We start from the raw sequence: 20,438 nt of genomic DNA, 5'->3' as shown, positions 1-20,438 counted from the left end.
AGCAGCACCGGGGGCTGGCTTGGACCCACCAGCGCTTGCTGATGGCAACGTGGGGAGGACCCAGAGCAAGCGGAGCAGCATTTCAGCCCCAGCTCTTGCTCCCCAAAACTCTGTCCCTTTCCCACAGGGAAGCCCCAGGTCCCAGCAGGAACTCGGGCTTAACTCGGACCCTGCTCTAAGGGCAGCGCACAGGCCGTGCAGAGCCCGTAGGAGGGGGCTTGGGCAGGGGAGCACCCAGGGGACCGGCCAGAGCCTCTACCTTGGAGATGCTGCTCCCCTTCTCCTCTTTCCTCTTGCTCTGTCCCACATTAGCAGCCACGGAGGCAACCTGGGGGTCACTGGTGATCAGGCAGGTCTCCTCCTCCTTCAGCTGCCCCAGCTCAGCTGGGAACAGACGGCACAGGACCCCAAAGTTGACCGTCCACATGTCTCTGGGCACGAGGATCAGGTCCAGAAGCTGGGGCAGGCCAAACAAGTCCATGGTGCTGTCCTGTCTGCTACAGCAGAGCTGACCAGGGGACACCAGAGGCTTTCTGCCGGGGGTATCAGTCTGGTGAGTGAGAGAGATGGATAGCTGATAGCCTTCCTTTTCTGGGTGGAAGGGGTTTCCCTGCTGCCCCCCAGCATCCCTGCAGCAGAGCAGGAGATGGAAGGGAGGGAATAACGAAAAAGAGCAGCTGATGGAGGCAGCTGTGGGCACCCGGGATGTGGCCAAGGGGATACGGGGCGGCTGGGACCCCCTGGCTCTGGGTCTCCCTGATGCTTGTTGCAGATCCTGGAGCAAAGCCTCTGGCTTCCCAAATTCTCCTCTGCTTCTCGCGCAGAGCCGCCCCTCAGCCCAACCTCCCCTCCTTTCCAGCAGAACTGGGGGCTGTGATTTCTCCAGGTGACACCCCCCATTTCCCTGTGAGCGTTCATGGCTCTGCTCAGGGCAGGAGGCACATGGGGGCTTTGTTGGTGTTCAAATCAATCTCCTTTAAAAAAGAACTACACAACAAGAAAAAAAAATTAAATCCACACAACAAGAAAAGAACAGTTGACAATGTTTTATTAATTTCAATCTAATTCAACAGAATGAAACCCAGTCAAACCGTCCCTTTCCTCAGGGCTGCAGTCCTTGCCTTTCCTCTTGGTGGCCGGGATGGACAGGAGGGTTTGGCCGGGCACCTCCTGTCCTGCCTGGCTGCCGGCAGCCTCCTGGGCTTTCCCCCCTGGAGCGCGGTGAGGAGAAGGACGGCAGCCGGGGCCCGGGAGCAGGATGGAAAAGGGGCATCTGCCAATGAACTGTGGCACGAGACGGAGGGGCACTGGGCAGGGCTGGGGCTGCACTGCACGGGAGGAGCAGGGGCTGGGGGGTCCTGCTCCCCCCTTGGAACCTCCTTCCTTCACGCTGGGTGCCAGCCATGGCCGCGGGGCAGGGGCTGGCGTGGCTGGGGGACAGGGAGAGGGGCTGTCAGGGGGCGAGGGTCCAGCTCCCTCCCGGGGGCACTGGCAGCTGCTCAGCAAGCAGCAATCCTTTCTGTGCCACACGCTGCCTGGCCCTGCAGCTGCCCCAGCTCAGTCAGGAACAGACAGTGCAGGGGCCAAAAGCTGACCCTCCAGACATCTCGCAGCAGGAGGACGAGGTCCAGCAGCCGGGGCAGGCCAAACAAGGCCACGGCTGCTGTCCTGCCTGGTGCCACAGAGCTTGCCCAGGGGGGACCTGCTGTCCTGCCTGGCTGCAGAGATGATGGATCTGGCCCTAGGGGTCAAGATCCTTGGGAGGATCCTCGGTGACTGGGAGCGATCCTCGTGGGCTGACACTGTCCTTGTGTCCCTCTGCCTTGGGGACAGCCTGGACTTGTCCCTCAGGAAGCCTGGCAGGAGAGAGCAGAGAGGGCCGGTCTGGGGGGAGCCGGGGGCAACACGGAGGGGGGAAAACCTGGCCCCCCGTGGGCACTTTGCCTACCCCACCACTGTCCCCTTCACCCCCAGGGTCCCCGCACACGCCCGCCCCAGCCGTACCGTTCCTGAGTGGAGCCAGAGAGCGGCTGCCTGAAATCCAGGGACATTCCTGCCTCCCCAGGTAACCCTGCCAGCACCAGCTCTCCCTGGGGAAACTTTGGCACGGAGCCCTGCAGACTTCTCAGCACCTCCCTCCCAGCCCTGCTCATCCTCCCTCTCTCATCCCTACTTTGCTGGGGGGCTGGAGCAGCTTCAGGGCACTGGGTTGAAGGGGCAGGAAATGCTGGGGACGCTACAAGGGCAGGTGATTCTGAGCTGGCTCCCTCAGTCCACCTTGTCCGCTTTCTCCTGCAGCCTCTCCATGAACAGGGACAGAGCCTTCCAATGCAGAAAGAAGCCCATGATGCCACCGTAGGGTCAGAGCTGCCTTTGGCCAGCCCAGCACCCACCACCTCCCCACCCCTGGCCAGAACCTCCCGGACACGCATCTGGAACCTCCCCAGGGCTGCCAGCAGGGTTGGCAGGGGGATCAATCCCCTGTGGTGCCCAGCCCAAGCTCTGCCTGCAGGCTGCTCCAACCCCACGGGGCTTTCGGCCACCAACCTTGAGATCTTCGTCCGTCTGCTGAAGCTTGTCCATGAGGCTCCTGGTGACCAAGGTGAGCGCCTCGATGATCCTCTCCAGCTTGACAGCTCTGACCTGGATGCTCGTCAGCAGCTCCTGGTCCTGCTCAGGGAGGAGGGTGACAATGTGGTGCCAAGCAAGGGGGGACTGGCTGCCCCGCGGGGACAGCCCCCGGTTCCTGGGCCGGTGGCCACAGGCTGCCAGTGGCAGCAGGATAGCTGGTGTCTGTGCTGCAGACTGGGCTGCCTGCCCCTCTGCCTGCCCCTCTGCCTGCTGCTGCCCCGCGCTCTCCACCATCACTGACAGCTTGTCCAGCTGCAGGGAGGGGAGAAGGAATCACCTGGGAGATGGGATGGATGTGGCCAACAAGCCCGGGTGGCTCTGGAGGCTCAATGGTGCCATCCAGCCAGGGGACGGGGACAGGAGCCCGGCCAGGACCACCCCGCCGAGCCAGGGGGCTATGGCAGCCCCCCCTGCCTCAGCCGCTCCTGGAGCTGCTCGGCTGTCTTGGTGACCAACTGCTCCAGAGCAGCCTTGGTCACGTCCTGCTGCTCTCCCAGCTCAGGTGGGCACGGCCCGCACACCTCCTCCCAGCGTGGAGGGAGCCCTTTGGCTCTCCCCTCCCCACCCAAGCCCCCCAGCATCTCCCCAGCTCCCCTGGGGACCTCTGCTGGCTCACCTTCTCGTTCTGGCCCTGCCAGTCACTCTCCAGGCCCTGCCGGGAAGACACCTGGCCCTTCAGAGAGGACACCCGGCCCTGCAGGGCGGACAGCTGGCCCTGGAGGTCAGACAGGAGATGGCAGATGCTCTCCTGGTCTAGAGATCCTCGCTTTGTCCTCAGGGCGGTGGTCGCCAGGGTGGCCTCCTGCAGGGTGCCCGTGCTCACCCTGGTGGGCCGAGCAGGTGCAAACTGGCTGCCACTGCCCTGCTGGGAAGAGAAGGCAAAGGGATCAGGGTTACAGGCAGATGTGCAGCAGCACCGGGGGCTGGCTTGGACCCACTAGCGCTTGCTGATGGCAACGCGGGGAGGACCCAGAGCAAGCGGAGCAGCATTTCAGCCCCAGCTCTTGCTCCCCAAAACTCTGTCCCTTTCCCACAGGGAAGCCCCAGGTCCCAGCAGGAACTCGGGCTTAACTCAGACCCTGCTCTAAGGGCAGCGCACGGGCCGTGCAGAGCCCGTAGGAGGCGGCTTGGGCAGGGGAGCACCCAGGGGACCGGCCAGAGCCTCTACCTTGGAGATGCTGCTCTCCTTCTTCCCTTTCCTCCTGGCCGGGAGCAGACGGCACAGGGCCCCAAAGTTGACCGTCCACATGTCTCTGGGCACGAGGATCAGGTCCAGAAGCTGGGGCAGGCCAAACAAGTCCATGGTGCTGTCGTGTCTGCTACAGCAGAGCTGACCAGGGGACACCAGAGGCTTTCTGCCGGGGGTATCAGTCTGGTGAGTGAGAGAGATGGATAGCTGATAGCCTTCCTTCTCCTTGTCACCTCAGCAAGCGATCCCAACTGGGGGGTCACACGAGTGGCAAAGTGAGCCCCGGCGTGGGGTTTTTATAGGGCAGAGAGGCTGAGGTCACAGAGCAGGATTGTGACCTCACCTGTAGCCAGGCAGGGCTGCAGGGCTGCAGGGCTGGGGGCTGGGCCTGGGGGTGCCTTGGGAGGCTTGGCTGCCTCCTCCTGCAAAAGGAGATTTAGGACAGTCTGAAAACTCTGGTGATAACACATCAGTGTATTTCTGGAGTTTGAAATCAAGGACACCAGTCCACAGTGGAGGCTGTTGGAGGACGAGGTCCTTCCTGCTCTTGCCCGGGTAGGCAGCAGCAAAGCTGCTGGAGGTGAAGGGAGTTGGTATTTCGAGTGAAACCCACTTGAGGATGTTATTTTGTGGGTTAAACAAGGGCAAAAACAAGGCATCTCAGGCCATGGGTTACACACCCGTACGTGTGCTGGGTGTTCCTGCCCTGGGCCCTGCAGAGAGGAAAACCTTCTCCAGGGTTTCCAGGCTGCTTTCTGCCAGTAAAAGGGCAGCAGCCCGGAAGAAATCAGGTACTCCTCGAACCACGCAGCAGCCAGTTCAGGTGAGGAAGCATTTGTCACGGTTCTTACCCATTTTCTTCCCAAGCCATCCACCTTGAGATTAAACAAATCCGGCAGCGTTCCGCTCCATTTTATCCAAGAGGAAGAAATCATTTCCGAAACCGTTTTTTCCCCCTTTTAAAGGGCACTGTCCTTGTGTCCCCCTACCCTGGGGACAGCCTGGGCTTGTCCCTTGGGAAGCCTGGCAGGAGAGAGCAGAGAGAGCCTGTCTGTGGGGAGCCGGGGGCGACACAGAGGGGGGAAAACCTGGCCCTCCGTGGGCACTTTGCCTACCCCACCGCTGTCCCCTTCACCCCCAGGGTCCTCGCACATGCCCGCCCCAGTTGTTCTGTTCTTCAGCAGAGCCAGAGAGCGGCTGCCTGAAATCCAGGGACATTCCTGCCTCCCCAGGCTCCTCTGTGGGGACCAGCCTCAGCCCCACCCAGCCCATGGCCACCAATGCACCACCCCAGGGCCACCACCCCACCACAACCACCATCCCATCACGCCTGTAGGCCAAACTGCAGGACCTGTGGGCCCTGGTGCAGAGGCTGCAGGCTAAACTGCAGCCTGAGCTACAGCACCTGGGGCTCCTGCTCTCCCTGCCACAGTCTCACCAGCCTCAGCATCAGTCGCTGGCAGCAACTGTCCCTCTCTGGCAGGGCTGCCTCTGCCTCGGGGACTGTGCCTTGGGGACAGAGTCGGTCACAATGAACCCTGCCACTGATGAAGCCTCCCCTTCCACGAGCAGTGAGTTGCAGGGGCTGGGTGGGACCCTCAATGGTGGGCAGCCCATGGAGTTGGTGGGCAGCCCATGGAGATGTGGCACCTGGTGGCTGGGCTCCCCATGGCCAGTGCCCCTGTGAGCTTCCTGCTCTGGTCCCAGAGCAGCTGCAGGAGATGCCAGCCCAGCTGGGGACCCTGCTGGCCCGGCTGGAGGTGGAGCAGGAGGAGCTGGAGCTGGGGCAGCTGCGGCAGGTACTGGCCCAGGAGCAGGCCCAGCTGGAGCAGGCACTGGCTTTTGGTGGATGGGACCAAACTCCTGGGGATAATGGAGCAAGTGGGGCCATGGAGACACTTCTCCCTCTGCCCCAACCCAAGCTGGCCCTGCCTGTCCTGCCTCCATCCTTTCCCCAGTGCTCTCCTGCCTTTCCCTGTTGCTAGAAAGTGGACAGAGCTGCCCTGGATGGCACAGTCAGCCACAGCCTGTTGGAGGCTTCACCCCACACTGCTGGAAGGGGGTTTAACTTTGCACCCATGACCCTGCACCAGGGGGGTAGCAAGTTAAAATCTCAGAGCATGTTTCTGCTGCTGCAGGCATAAAGTGTTAAACCCTTGGACTATGTTCTCATAACCCAGACCATACAATATGGTTTAATAATGACTGCATAAAGGTAATACATCTGGTTAGGTGGCTATGACCCTGGAAAAGACTGCAGTTCTTGTTCTCACTTGAAGCAGCAATGCCTACCATCTCCCTGTGGAATTTCTGGATTCTGTGGCCACTGTTGCACTCAACTTTCATGCATCTCTCCCTTTTCTCACTATTGGTTTGCACGGATTCATTTATTTGGTTTTCATCACATTCACAAATGGTTCCAGTCCTACGTGGAGTGAAAAATACTGTTATAGTACAAGTGATTTCTCAGACAAGCAGTTTCTCAGAAGCTGGCTCCTTATGGCACACAGAGCAGACAGACAGAGGAGGCCTCAAAGAGAGAAACTGGCTAAGGAGGAACTTCTCTAACATCCAGATTGATTGAGTAGGACATTGCTTACATAATAAGAGCACAAGCTTGAAAAGTAGAGCTCATGACCTGGAATCAAACAGTGATTCAAAACAAAAATACTACTCAAGAACAGCAAGAAGCCACACTCCAGGTCATGTGTCTTGCTTGAACCTTTGCATTACATGTTTTAAGTAAGCAGTGTTGCTTTGGGAACCCTTCTACAAAGCCCAGTTGTCATGTTTTATAACCATCACATCCCTGATATACTAACTGTAAAACAGATCGGTCACAACACAGAGCTACAGAAAGTAACGGAGGGAAGAGGGAGAGAAGACTCAGCACTTACTGTAGGAGCCCCCAGGAGTTTGTCTACACACTCCCAGACAGCATTTGTGCCTGCAAAGTGAGTCCTGGCTGCTAAAGCAAACAGCTATGTCTGGACCAAAGAAAGCTTGAAGCTAAGGGTGCAGCATGTACATTAATCACAGTGCACGTGCAGTCAAAGCAACTTGAGGCTGTAGATCTTGGACATTTTGAGGTACTTTGCTAATATAGCTCATGTGACTGATTGTGAAAATGCCAAGCAACTTGAATTCCAGCATATTTGAAGCCCTAAAGAGTACCTCCTAGAACAATGGGAGGAGCAATGGAGCACCTTGGGAATGGAATCAAGTGCTGTGGCAACAAATTAAATTACAATGAGCCGGGTTCCTTTATTTCAGTATAGTGAAAAATACCCTAATTCAGCTTTCTATTTACCTGTTAAGGAAAAAAAACCAACAAACTCAAAAGCCCCAAAAAATAAAATCAAGGAGAATGATCTGTCATCCACAATATTACTACAGAAACCAAAACTTTTGCAGTCTGGTATGCCATGGACTTTTCTCCTACAATTTCCAGTGAAGATGCCAATAGTTACTGACTGTAGCACTTCTTTCAGCATTCTGACATTATTTTTTGAGAAACCAGAAACAGGACTCTGTTAATCCAAATATACTGCATCACTTAGGTAGCAGCCAAGAGGTAGAAAAGCCAGTTGGCTTCCATGCTGGATCAATTCTCAGCTAGCCACGCAGAGGTGAATTCTTGGAGTTTCTTTAAAAATGTGTTAAAAAGTAATTGAATGTTACTTCAGAAAGCAAAATAATAAAGCAATTGTGATTCTGGTGTGACCTAGTTACCAAAAACGTATTTTCCCCTTAAATCTTTTGTAACAAACAGTGCCTAAAGACCAGCTAATTGGATGCCACCTCCCCCCTGCTTTTACTTCTGGTAGACCCATCCAGCATCAGTCAAAATCACCAGGAACAACAGTGAAGACAAAAAGCAGGAAGAAAAACAGTACTGGAGTGCAACATTCACGTCTGCAGGCAGTTTGTGCAGATGGCAGCAGTCCACGAGGATGAGAACAAAGACATCACACTGCAACACAGGGTACAGAGCAACTATAAGCAACTCAGCAGAAATACAGGGTCTTGCAGAGAGGTTCAAAATGGATGTATTGTCACAATGAGGACAAAGCCATGAAACAGGTAGCCCAGAGAGGTTCTGCAGCCTCCATCCTCGGAAGCTTTCAACACCAGGTCAGATAAAGACCTAAGTAACCTGGCCTGTCCTCACAGCTCATCCTGCTTTAAGCACAAGATTGAACTAAGTGACCTCCTGAGCTCTCTCCCAACCTGAATTCTCCTATGATCCTAAACATTAAGTCCAGATTTCCAAGCTTCCCTTCCTCCAACTCCTCTCCAAGGCAGAAGATTATGTTCCTAAAATTATGTGCAATCATATCCCAACCCACTAATTGATTCCCTAATGAATTAATTTCAAAGTCTAATTTTAACCAATAAAAAAATATATAAAGAGATTGGGTTTTCGAAGCATTACAAATAAATGCCTTGAGATGCTGTAGCCTACAGAACCCACATACGATCTTGAGAAAAGATTTAGAAACTTCATGAGAGGATATTACAATTTTTTTCAATGCACGAATACAAGTACAGTGTATATTTAATAAAAATTCAGGGGTTCTTTCACTACTTTTCCTTGTCCAAATAGGAATAGAAGTTCAGCAAAATTATGATACAGAACCAGGAGAAACAGAATGAGAGCGTGGTACAAGGAAACACCTTTGTCAGATTCAGACTGTTTGGAAGGAACCAAGAGGGAGGAATACGTGAGAGGGAAAACCAGGACGTTATCTCCTTCTCTCACGGAATAAAGCTAAAGAATAACAAAGGCATGCCTGGAACACATAATGCAACAAAATTACCAAAGAGGAGAATTCTAAGAGCAGTGCAGAACCACACAATATGTAAGAAAAAAAATTACCTTCTATAACTGCAGCAATTTCTTCCTAAGAGTCCACCAGCAGCCTGGCTTCAGAAGAGATTTCATCCCCCTCTGCCATTCCCTGACTCAACTGCTGTCTATAAGAACTCTTCATCAAGAGACACATGGTGCAGTAGAGTGTCCCTCTTTACACCCCTTCCATTTTTAATTGTGGCCCAAAATGGCTTTGAAAAAGTGAGCATAGTATCCCTTCAATAAAAATTCTAAATACAATTGCTTCTATTTACATAATTTGCATACTACGTCATTTTCCTTCAAGGCCAACAACATTTTAATTAAGTTCTATTAGGAAAATATCATCTCTGAAGACTTACCATTTCTCACTCAACTCTGTGACTGACAGGAAATCCACCTTCGTATCACTTTCACCTTCTCATGATTAAAAGTATTTAGGTATTTTAACAAAATAAACATGTTGATTTGTTGAAGATTCCATTGCAAACAGAATGACCTTGTTAAATAACTTCTAATTTTGTTATGAAAGTGTATGGAAATAAACAGTTAAGAGATCTAACCAGACTGACTGTTGGCTAACATTCCACAGCATTTCTTCCACCAGCTGCACTAAGCAGTGTGGGGAACGGTTCTTTTTCTTCCCCACATAGGTCTAAACAAAGTTTGGGTGAAACTGCACTACCAGGTTTGAGTGAAAGGGATAAGGATATGGACACAGATGTAACATTTTACCAACATCCAAACAGCTGGTATAATACCTAAAGTTTGAAGGCACAGCTTGAACCTCAAATGACACTGTAACCTAACAACACATACATTTTCTTCAGTAACACTCTGCTCCAGATGAAAATCCACAACTACATTCCCATCAACACCTTTGTTAACCGTAGCTGTCTAACAAACTAGTGACCCTTAACCGTTCAGAGCAAGTAGCTCCCTAAGCATCAACACAAGTTGTCGGGTTTTGATGCAGAAAACAGAGACAACAGTAATCACCTGGGAAACTTTTTATTTAAGTAACAGGGTAAAAAGTAAAAGCTATTCTACCAAGCAAGGCTTTAAAACTTTTTTGTAGCAGTAAGCAGCCAGTGAGGAGAGACAGTTTTATCAAGTGATAGTCTCTTACTTCCAATTCTTATAAACTGCAAAACTAGCAGCAAAAAACCCCTCAGTAATCTGCCAACATCCACTACAAACCTTTTTTAACTATTGAAAGTCATTCTCAAATGCTCAAAATGCGTGTTAGGAATCATGCATCCCTCACCTACCTGGTATGCTTGCACTCAAGTATCATTACCAGTTACACTTTAGCTTCTTTTGGTTTCATGTCTCTTTATGCCAAGAGTTACAAATTGCATTTAATGGGAACTGAAGGAAAACGTGAGCTGATGGCACCTGTAGGCTAAACTACAGAGAATCCATGTGAAGCCTGTACCACGACCAGATAGCATTATTCTGTGGGCAATGACAACAGTCAAAAAGTACATCTTCTGTTTGTATTGGTGAGAGAGTGCATCGTCACAGCATGTGGACATATAAAGTAAGTGTCTTACCTGAAAAGATCTTTTAAGAATGCACACTACTGTACTGGACAAAAGCATAATCCAAAACAGAAGAGACAGTTAGTTCTGGTAGAAAAAAGAATTGCTCTAGTTAAGAGCCCACTGATCAGCACTCACAGAACAGCCTACACAAATGCTCTGAGGCACCAAAATGCACATGCCAGAACAAATCAAAAGCATTTTCACACAGCTTTGTAGCAGAACAGGAAGCAGTGTCAATCCAATAGAATCACAACAGCAAGCCCAAATAATTTTTTACAGTTCCCATTACGTAATTTTCTTGTTGAGTTTCAAAATATTTTGTTAACATTGTTTTCATGCACGTAACTGGACATGAAGAGCTCAAAAAGTTTCAGCAATCTATCAGAAAGTAGTGGCAGGGGAGGCAGCAAAAAGGAATGAGCTTTCTTTTAGCTATCTCCTCAGTAACTGAGAAAAGCCGCTTCTCTATCTTCCATGAGGTGCACATGCAAACTTTGGTATTTTTCTACTCTGAAGGACACCTGGTCCCTAAGGAAGAACTTCTTCCTAAGAATTTACACTTCAGTGTTTGATCTGTATTAATTTGCCTAGTCTCAAGCATACAATGCCTTCATGACATCAAAAGATGGTTTGTCCAACTGAATAAACTCCTTCCTTAGACATTTCCTTCATAAAGTTATTCCCTATTACCCTAAGAAGGGATGACTGTGCTACACTTGGTATTCAGCAGGACTCACTGATCCTAGGTATTTAGCTGTGCAACAAAGTCAGGGGTCTAGGAGCTATTTTTTAACATGACTACTCCTGTAGTTGCACCACCACATAGGGGTTTTCCAAGCAACATAGAAAATATGCTGATTAAGCAAAAGTCATTTGATAAGGTTTCTCATAATGTTTATAGAAGACCCTCTGTACCCCGCACCAAAATGGTTCCAGTGGTTCATGTAGTGAAAAAGCTGATAAAGCTTTAGGCGTTCCTCAAACCCTGCAGCTTTGGGAATTTTACTGTGGTAAGCAGAGTAAAAAGAATTGCTGAAGCCACCAAACATCCCAGCAATTGCAAGCTCATACTCTGAATGGCCATAGAATGAAGCCGGATCGAAGATAATGGGACCAGAATCATCCTCAGCTACATTTCCTCCCCAGAGATCTCCATGCAGGAGAGCAGGAACAATTTCTATGCCACAGAACAAACTGGGTATCTTCAGCTGTGGAGGAAAAAAGCAAGAAGCGTAAGTACTACATATTAAGGTGAATTATTAGAGTTCTATCTGCATACATGCAGACAGCAGGAACTGAAACTTAAAAAGTTTGTTAAAAAAACCCAACAATCATAACTTGAAACAGCACAGGACCCAGTCAACAGAGATGCTGAGAAAATCAAAACTATTTCTGTTTTTCATAAAAGCCAGCAGCTGAAGAACAACCATCCAAATGATTTTAGCAGTAAGAAAATAAAAAAATTACAACAGTGTTTAATACGGTGCTGTAATATTGACCAGCTTTAATGACAACAACAACCACCCACATCATCATTACAAGGCTCCGGAATCTGTCACCAACACTGGAGAGATTTCTACAACGTAGTACCAAAATAGCTAATGCTGCAGTCACTCAGTCGGGTACAAACCTTAAATGAACAGATGATGTGCACAACAGCACTGTTTATGTACATTCCTCACCATGAACATGCTACAGGGAATGAGAAAAGTGAGCTTGATGGAGCGTTACCCAAGCAAAGTGCTACCTGGCACACACTCACTTTGGAATACCAGCACAGGTTGATGTGGCAAAAGCCATGATAATTTAGAAGAAAGGGCAATTTAATCCCTAAAAGCTGGAGTCTTACTACCAGAACCTGGAGCATACCAACAAACAGGAACTTTGTTTTATGAAAAGAAAATATAAACAACTCACACCCAGCTATCCCTATATTGAAGAACTGAGCGAACTTCTCCTACCTGAAGTTGTGCCCAAAGTTCTCTTGCTTCCCTGTCTCCTGAATTCTTTTCAATCATGTCCATCTGAGGCTGGATTCTCTGCTTGGCAAAGAAAGTCACCCAGTCATTCTGCCAGTCATTCACCTGAAGGAACAGGATTGCAGATGTTAGTTCTACATGCTGCATGAGACAGATGTTCTTTTTCAAATAAAGCTTTGGAGGATTACATACCCTTTGTGCTGATACCATTTAATAGACTGCAATCTTAGAGTACTAAATTAGGCGAGTAAATAATTTTCTCTAAGTGATAGGAACAAAGAAACTGAAAAGCTAAGAATGTCGAATGCAGCTGGGAGTGCTGATCAAAGCCTTATTACTTTTTTTAAGCGAGACTGATTTGAACACTAAGAAAGCCCCCATCGCCCCCTTCCCCTAGGAAGGTGACAGGGAAAGGGGTAGCATCACCTGCAGGGATCCCAGAAATAGACGCTGGTACCCGAACAGAGCCGCAGCAGCAGGATGTTCTCTGCAATTTTAACTTCCTGCCCCCCTGGTGCACTCACCACAGGTCATGGGTGCAAAGGTTGGTGGGGCAAGGTCAGGGGGTGGGACACACAGCGTCCCGGAGCCCAGACACAACTTCCCTTCCTTGCATTCCCCTCATCCGAGGCTGGAGCAGCTCTGCTCTGGAGACAGGCTGAGAGCGTTGGGGCTGCTCAGCCTGGAGGAGAGAAGGCTCCGGGGAGGCCTTAGAGCACCTTCCAGTGCCTGAAGGGGCTCCAGGAAAGCTGGGGAGGGGCTTGGGACAAGGGCAGGGAGTGATGGGATGAGGGGGAAGAGTTTCAAGTGAAAGGGGAGAAATGTAGGTGAGATATGAGGAAGAAATTCTTCCCTGTCAGGGTGGTGAGACACTGGCCCAGGCTGCCCAGAGAAGCTGTGGCTGCCCCATCCCTGGAAGTGTTCAAGGCCAGGTTGGATGGGGCTTGGAACAACTAGCTAGGTGTCTAGTTGGGACACCTCCCACTAGAGGTGGGAACTAGGTGATCTCTCACAAATGCAGTCCTCCCACCTCTCCAGGCCCCCCTCCAAGCTGCTCTCCCACTTCTGCATCCCCCCAGCCACTCAAGGCAGGCTTCTACATCACCCAGAACCAGCTGGCCTGGTCCCCCCATGGGGGGGCCAACACCCCAGCACCCCTGCCAGCCCCAGTCACCCTTCCAGCCACAGCAGCCAGATGCCACCCCACTGCCGGTGCAGCTCCAGGTCCAGCTCCCAGCACTGGCACAGATCCAGTACACCCCCTGCCCCCATTTCCAGCTGCAGTTCCCACCCCAGGGCCAGATCACACTCCCCACTCCCACCTGTGCTCTCCACCCAACCACGGATCAGCACAGGAGCTTTCCAATAGTCCTGATCCAATGCCAAACCCTTCCAGCCATCCCCAAACCCGATCCTCAGCAGAAGCAAAGAGTGGACAGGGTCCAGCAGGTAAACAAGGACCACCGAGGGTCTCACGCTGGGCATGGGTGAGGAGGGAGGTGGCTTGGCACAGTGTGACCACACGCCTCCCACCATCGGGGAGCCAAGGAATTAAAGCAAAATCAGAAGCAAATCCTGCCTGATTTCTCCCAGGCAGGTCAGGGAGGCTCCTGCCGTGGAGCTGAAGCGGATGAAGTACAACCTACCTGTGGAAGATAGCCACAGCAGGTAACTGTATGAAAGCCAAACTGATCCACAAACTGGACTTCCATTTGCCCTTGCCCTTTACCTTTAAAACCAAAGACAAAAATCCAATACTAAAGACAAGGTCCTAAGTTACTACAATGCAAATGGACCTTAAAAACTATACAAGGGTACAATGCTGCTTCTACTAAGAATAAAAGGAATTGCACTTTAATACTCTTTTTGTCACACTGGTTCTTGCTGTTGAGTTTTAAGTTTAAAGCTTGATGATAAATGTTGAGTTTAGAGCTGTACTATAATCTTCATAACCATATTCTGAGGAAGCATACCTTCTCTGATACCATGTCCTTGCAGAAACTGTCGTTCAGGATCCCAAGGGTCCCAAATTGAATAAATGTTTTGTTTACAGAGATCCAAATAGAGCAAACAAAAGCACAAAGACAACCCCTCTACCTGGGTGCTTTGACCAAATCTATCTTCATAATATCTTTAGTAGAACAATAACAAAAAAAAAACCCAAAATAACAAAAGCTATTTTCAGGTTAAATTTGCAAGCAGCTGTGTACTGTACCAACTGTGTTCTCTTCTTTCTTCAGCTTCTCTCCAAGTTGGTGGTTATGAAGATGGAGATCAGCCAGTTGTGTTCCAAGCTTTCCTGAATGTCTAAGAAACAAAAGCATTCTTAGCAACACTGACACATGAATGAATCAAGTTTTTTGTTATTCCAGGAACTACCTGAAAAGATTTATCAAGCAAGTAAAAGAAGTTCTGCATCTTGTTCTGTGCAAAGTACATTTTCAAAATATTCCAGCCATCAACACCTCCTCCTCCTCTAAAGATTACCTATTAACATAGAACAAAACACACTGACATGGGTGTTTCTGACAGCACTATTAAAAGTGAGCAGCAATCATAAACTTAGTAACAATGAAAAATTATCAATTTTAATTTGTGTGCCATCACAGAACTTTCAGTAAGATGTATGTAAAAAAAGCACGCACAGGATGTTAGGGTTTTTTGTTGGTTTGTGGTTTTGGTTTCTTTGTGGGTATATCTGGCAAACTCTTGTTGGGAAATACAGCCAAACAAGGCTTATCCTCTTGTTTGTATCTGTCACTCTGTCTTTGGCTTCTTTAATCTAAAAGGCCTAGAAGATGCAAGGGTCAGGTGGGCCTTCCTTATTTGTTTATTTTTAAGAAAAGCTTGCCTTCTACGCAGTTCAGGAAAAGTCTTGCAGTCATTACAAAAAACTCTCATAGTCAGTTGCTTCCCATGGTAACAAAAGCATGTTCCTTTGCCAGTCTTGGACTTCTCACATCTTTCCCTGTTCTCAAGGCATTGTCATTTAAGGCAAGGTTACTTCCTTGTTTTGCTGCTCTTAACACAGATTGTAGCTGTCCCCTGAAACTGGGATGCCAAAGGCTGCGTTTGCACACTTTCCATCTCCACCAGCCCAAACACAATGGGATTTCTGCTCTTTCTCTTGGAGCTCACTGGAAGCTCCTCATGAATTAGAAACTGCAGATGAGCAGAATGAGGGCTAAGACTTGAAGCTGGCTGCAGGATTTCTGAGATCGGGATGAAAAACTGGTCATGCCTTCCCCTAGTGGAACCAGGCAGAAGGATTCATCAGATTTTCATTTACTTCAGTGTTTGCCGCAGAAGAGGGCGCCAAGTTTGAAACGACCAGAATCAAGGTGACGGTTGTAAAAATACTGCAATCAGGATGTATTCATTTCGGGAAGTGCCTCTGCATAATCATGACAAGCAGTATTAAACATTGATTCTTAATAACAAGGGCAACTACACAAAACAGGTGACCAGGTAGGTAACTTTCCTGGCTGTAAAAAGGAACCTTTCTGTAAAAAACACTAAATACTTAGAAAAAAAACAAGCAAATACAAGACTAAAGAAAAAAACACACTTACTTCTTGATGTACGATCTGTTTGCTAGGTGAAGCATTACCAAGTATTTTATACAGTTCTTGCCTATACAACTTCCCAAATGTCTCTTGACTTGGCTGAGGAGTGGGGGGTGAAAGTCTCCCCTCTGAAAGTGAGTGATTTAACTGCCATAACAGTCAAAATTTCTGGCTAAAGGAAGCAAAGGTAACACTGTGTTTTACCTGTTCAAGCCTCTCATTTCCAAATGTTCCATCACAAACAGAGTACTGGCCCCAGGCACGTCTATAACTTTGATGGGTTTAGGCACTTTTATGGTCTGTGTTTTCAAGAGGGCTTCCAAACTTGCCATTTCTCCCTCAAACATTCTTCTAGCCTGTCAAATATTAAAGGAAAGCATTAGTCTCTAAGAACACCAGTCCCAGATAAACCAAGTTCTTTCACAAGCCAAATCAGGGCTGTAAATGGTATAGAAAAAGCTTGTGGTTACTGCACATACAAGACACAGACAGATCCACACCCGCAGAATTGACAGTAATTCTACTATTACAGAAATTCCCCTTCATAGACCAACTCTGTGGAAGTGACTTAGGTTCTAGCACTCGCTGTAATTGTAAAAGTAACATAGGGAGTCTGCTGAAGGAGGGCAAACTGCATATATCCTAAATGTAAGCAGTATTTTATTAATGCATCATGCAGCACATGTCTAGGAGGCTATGGGAAATATAATTACTTGAGAGACTGGAAGAATGGTATTGACATTCATAATCTTCACTACCTTCTTGACGGACTGCACAGTAATACAGCAGTCACAGTCAACAGTCTAATTTGCAGTCATAGAACTATTTCCCCTGGTCTGTTTCTTTAGCCTTACGGGGAAAAATAAAAAAATAAAAAAAATCTATGATAGCAGTCAAATGTCCCTGACTGCACTTGCACACAGAAGCCCTTAGAGGCCAAGCTCCTACCAGCTGCATTTGAAGATATTCTGAACTTAAGACCTACTTCTGCAACTGTTACTCACATCAACAGAAATCTATTCTCTTGAGCTGCTCCACTGCCATCAGTGACACTAGTCACACAAAGAAAAGCTGCTCTAGAAGAGTCAGGCAGATATTGCAGGGGAAAGGTACTTGGGAAGCCTATGGTATGTGCTAAAAGCAAAAGCAAGGAAATACAATTAATAAAAGAGGAAGAGAATACTAGCCTTTTAGTATTGATATATGAAACACAGTCAAAGGACAATATGCAGTAGACATTGACTACAAATTCCAAAGCCTACAGGAGACCAAGAATGAAGAACTGCTGAATTACTGAGCCCTGAGATAGCTTTATTCACCAGAAATAGAGTAAAAAACACAGTGTTTTCTAAAGAACTTTGTTTTTCTACAGGAACTGCTGATCTACACCCACTGCTGCACACACAGCACAGCATGATAACACAGCTTGGCAAAGTTTGCTTTAATCAGCACTCAGAATCCACACACAGGCAAAAGCATCATAAATTAAATGATTACTGACTAGAAAACCTATCCAGATCTTTTTTTTTCCATGTCCTGTCTTGTAGCTAGGCAGATTGTATACTTAAACATGCATTAAACAAAGGCCTAAGTAGAAGGGCTATGTTGCTATCAATTCATGCTATTTCCAGTCTAATATAAAGCTGGACAACCCTTCCATATTTTCCCCATGTTATCACCTCAGTGCATCCATCCAGCTCCCAGATACGATCACAAAGTGTCGATGAGTTTGGAACACACAGAGCTGCACAGATGCTTTCAAAAACATTTATTTGCTAATAAATAAAGGTAAATACAAGTTCTGATTCTCATTCTTCCAGTCAAGCTATTCATTTGGCAGACACAAGTGAGGAGTACCTTTAAAGTAAATTCCACCTCACCTCTGCTTCTGGAAATAAGGATGCCACACAGGTAAGCTGCGCCATCCTTATCTCTATCAAATGCAGATACCCACCTTCTACAGTAGCTGGAACCAGGTATTGAAAGGACCAAAGAGAATATCTTGAATAACAATTGTGCAAAATACAGCTTACTGAGAAAAGCTCCTTCTTAAATCCAGGGAATTACTGGTTTCGTTACAACGAAGAAAGATGCACAGCCTCAGTGAATAATTTTATACCTTCTAGGTTGCTCCAGACACTTTGACAGCACGTGCAGCAACAGGGATCCCAGCGCTGCCCCAGCCATCACTGACAACAGCAAGCCCCTCTAGTGCGTGCCCCAGACCAATGACACCAATTCCCAACCAGCACCCCCCAGAAATGCTGCTTCCCGCCCTAGTGCCAACCCCACCGCAACCTCCTCATCCCCGGACACCCCCACTGCCAGGCCCTCCTCGAGCAGAAGCTGCCGAACGAAGCGGACCGCCACAGCCGGCTGCAGGCCACCTCCCTGACGACAGCAGTCGCAGCGGCCCTGCCCGAAGCCAGCCGGCAAACCCTCCACCACGAGCCCGGGCCCGGCCGGGGCCCGCCCGCCGCCCCTCTCCCCAGCGCGGCCGCCCTCACAGCTGCCCCGCCTCCCCTGCCCGGAGCCCCCACGCCCCGCACGCCCCATCGCCGTCCCCCGCACCTCCGCCTTGGAGTTGCTCTTCACGTACACCCGCCCGCGGTCCGTGTCATAGCTCTGGCCCTGGCTGATGCAGCCGCCCCCCGCGTGCCCGGCCGGCCGCAGCCGCGCGGTGCGCAGCTCCCGCCGCAGCGCGCTCTCCATGCCGGGCCGGGCCGGGCCGGGCCTGCGCTGCGGGGGCGGGCGGGGCGGGGCGGGGCGGCAGCGCTGAGGCGGAAGCTGTAGGAGCCGCTCCTGCCCGGCTGAGGGAGGCGGAAGCGTCAACCCGCGCCGCGGGGGCTTTTCCCGGCGCTGCTCCTGCTGCTGGGCCCGAGCAGCCGTCCCTGGGGAGCCCCTCGGCCCGGCGGGCTCGGGCAGGCTGCTAAATAATGCGGCCAAACCCTGGCACTCCTGGGGCCTTCTCCCTGCTTTCCCATTAGAACGTGTTATTTATTAGCAAATAACTTCTGATGTAAATACGAATTTGTATGTATAGATGCTGGAAGAGTTCCTACTCGTTTTTTATTTTTTTCTTTCTTAGTGTAAGATTATGTACTTTTCTACTATTTCCTTAAACATCTGTGGTCTCACCGGTTACAATCACTAATTCATCTTCAGTTATTTTTTACTACCTCCCTATTGGCTGATTTGTGTTGTTTGGGGGTTTAAGAGCATTGCCACGATGCCGGAGAGATCCAGACACCTGTGGATGTACATCTGCTTTTATATTGTAGTTTACACAAACAGGTTAAGGTTACACAATTTTACACAATTAAGGTTAATTTAGAATTACTGATGTTTACTTGCAACCTTTAAACTGAATTTTGCTTGGAAATGTCCTTTTTGGGGTTTAGTGCAGGAGAATTACAGCTCAAAGCCCTTCTGTGCAGCAGCAAAATAGCAAGTGGTAAAAGGACTGATGCTCTTTATTTCCAGAAGTCTAGGTACCCTTCCTTTTCAAGAGTTTCCATACAGATTTATCGATTTCTTAATAATCTGCAATTTGATCATGTAGAAACTGGTATTTTGAATTTGGCAGGATTTCTGTATCTACAGCAATACAGGCAGACTTTGTGTGAATATTTTTACTAGGTCTCTATGTATCTGGCCATTTCTACAGACCCTGGACAAATCATCGTGGTGTCAGCTATTAATAGAAATAAGTAAATTGGGGGGGGGGGGGGGGGGCGGAAATAACATAAAACATGAAGGGGGACACACAGAATAAAATCAGGGCCTAGAAAACAGTGAAACAGTGAGAATTAGACAAAAACAGATTCCAATGAGAGAAAAACACTTCCCAAGGAGTCCCCAGCCCAGCCTTGAGACAGGCCTGCAGGACACCTGCAGGACAGGTGGAAGAGATGGACGAGGAGCTCTGCCCACAGCTTGGCCTGGGGACAGCCTTGAGCGTTGGGGAAAACACACTGAGTCATTGCAATCACCATATGAATATATTAATGAGCCATTAGCAGACTAGAATTCCCACCCACAGGCTAGAGGGACCCCTGCTAACAGCAACCCCTCCGACTCTTTGAGCAGGCAGTGACATTCCTAAGCATTGGAACTTGGAATGGAAGAGAGGAATCAGTTGACCAATCAATCGTGTGTGCCAGTGACAGAACAATGCTAGAGATCAAGTTCTTTCTCACTTTTTTGGGTATAAAAGTATCTCTTGTGTTTCAGGGAGCTGAGCTTGCTGTGTGGAACACCCCCTGCTCCCTGCTCTGTGCAGAATTGGATGTTAAAGCAAATCTCTACTCTGTGTGGATCAGCTTCTTGCACACCGGGTGACGGACCCGCTGTCAGGATGACAGCCAGTCTAATGTCTTTGCAGCAGTTCCACAATTTGTGACTTAGAAGCACACAATGTGTGTGTGCACAATGTATTTAGTTTCTTGGAAAGCACTTGATGGGAACGTACTGTCAGGAGCTAACGAGCTAAACGTTTTGTGCACAAGAAATTTCACATCTTGAATTTGTCTGGTTTATGCATGTACCAAGACTGTCTACATGGTAGATATGTAACAGAATCGGTGCTTTTAGAAGCCTACATTCACTGTCAGTCTAAAAACCCTAAACTGACACGAGAGCTGTAGCTTGGGCTTTCAGTCACTCCAAATATGT

At 49.1% G+C, this 20,438-nt stretch overlaps 2 protein-coding genes across 13 annotated transcripts in view; both read right to left on the bottom strand.

Moving 5' to 3' along the window:
• Positions 1-1,008: 1,008 nt before the first annotated feature.
• LOC127391811 (uncharacterized) overlaps positions 1,009-20,438 on the bottom strand; it is a 141,494-nt gene continuing 122,064 nt past the window's right edge. For 6 of the 12 annotated variants that reach the window (XM_051634962.1, XM_051634964.1, XM_051634965.1 and 3 more), the window contains 3 exons: positions 3,248-3,496; positions 2,548-2,670; positions 1,009-1,856 (listed from right to left, as the gene is read on the bottom strand). In XM_051634962.1, the coding sequence (XP_051490922.1) occupies positions 1,848-1,856; positions 2,548-2,670; positions 3,248-3,496 (381 nt within the window). In that variant the 3' untranslated portion in view covers positions 1,009-1,847. Of the gene's footprint in view, positions 1,857-2,547; positions 2,671-3,247; positions 3,497-3,799; positions 4,164-4,671; positions 4,844-6,112; positions 6,645-20,438 lie in introns of those variants that run through there. The other 6 variants (XM_051634963.1, XM_051634974.1, XM_051634968.1 and 3 more) reach the window with 5 other exon arrangements.
• Positions 9,668-18,491, bottom strand: LOC127391810 (ketosamine-3-kinase-like). Its single transcript, XM_051634961.1, has 6 exons — positions 18,336-18,491; positions 15,969-16,120; positions 14,414-14,505; positions 13,845-13,927; positions 12,181-12,303; positions 9,668-11,427 (listed from the first exon to the last, which is right to left on the bottom strand). Exons 1-6 carry the CDS (start codon positions 18,474-18,476, stop codon positions 11,089-11,091), a joined length of 930 nt encoding a protein of 309 aa, XP_051490921.1. The 5' UTR covers positions 18,477-18,491; the 3' UTR covers positions 9,668-11,088.

The sequence above is a fragment of the Apus apus genome, chromosome 17 (genome assembly GCF_020740795.1).
Source record: "Apus apus isolate bApuApu2 chromosome 17, bApuApu2.pri.cur, whole genome shotgun sequence".
NCBI classification, from domain to species: Eukaryota; Metazoa; Chordata; class Aves; order Apodiformes; family Apodidae; genus Apus; species Apus apus.
The sequence above is the reverse complement of the archived record's forward strand: the minus strand, read 5'-3'. Positions and strand labels throughout refer to the sequence as shown.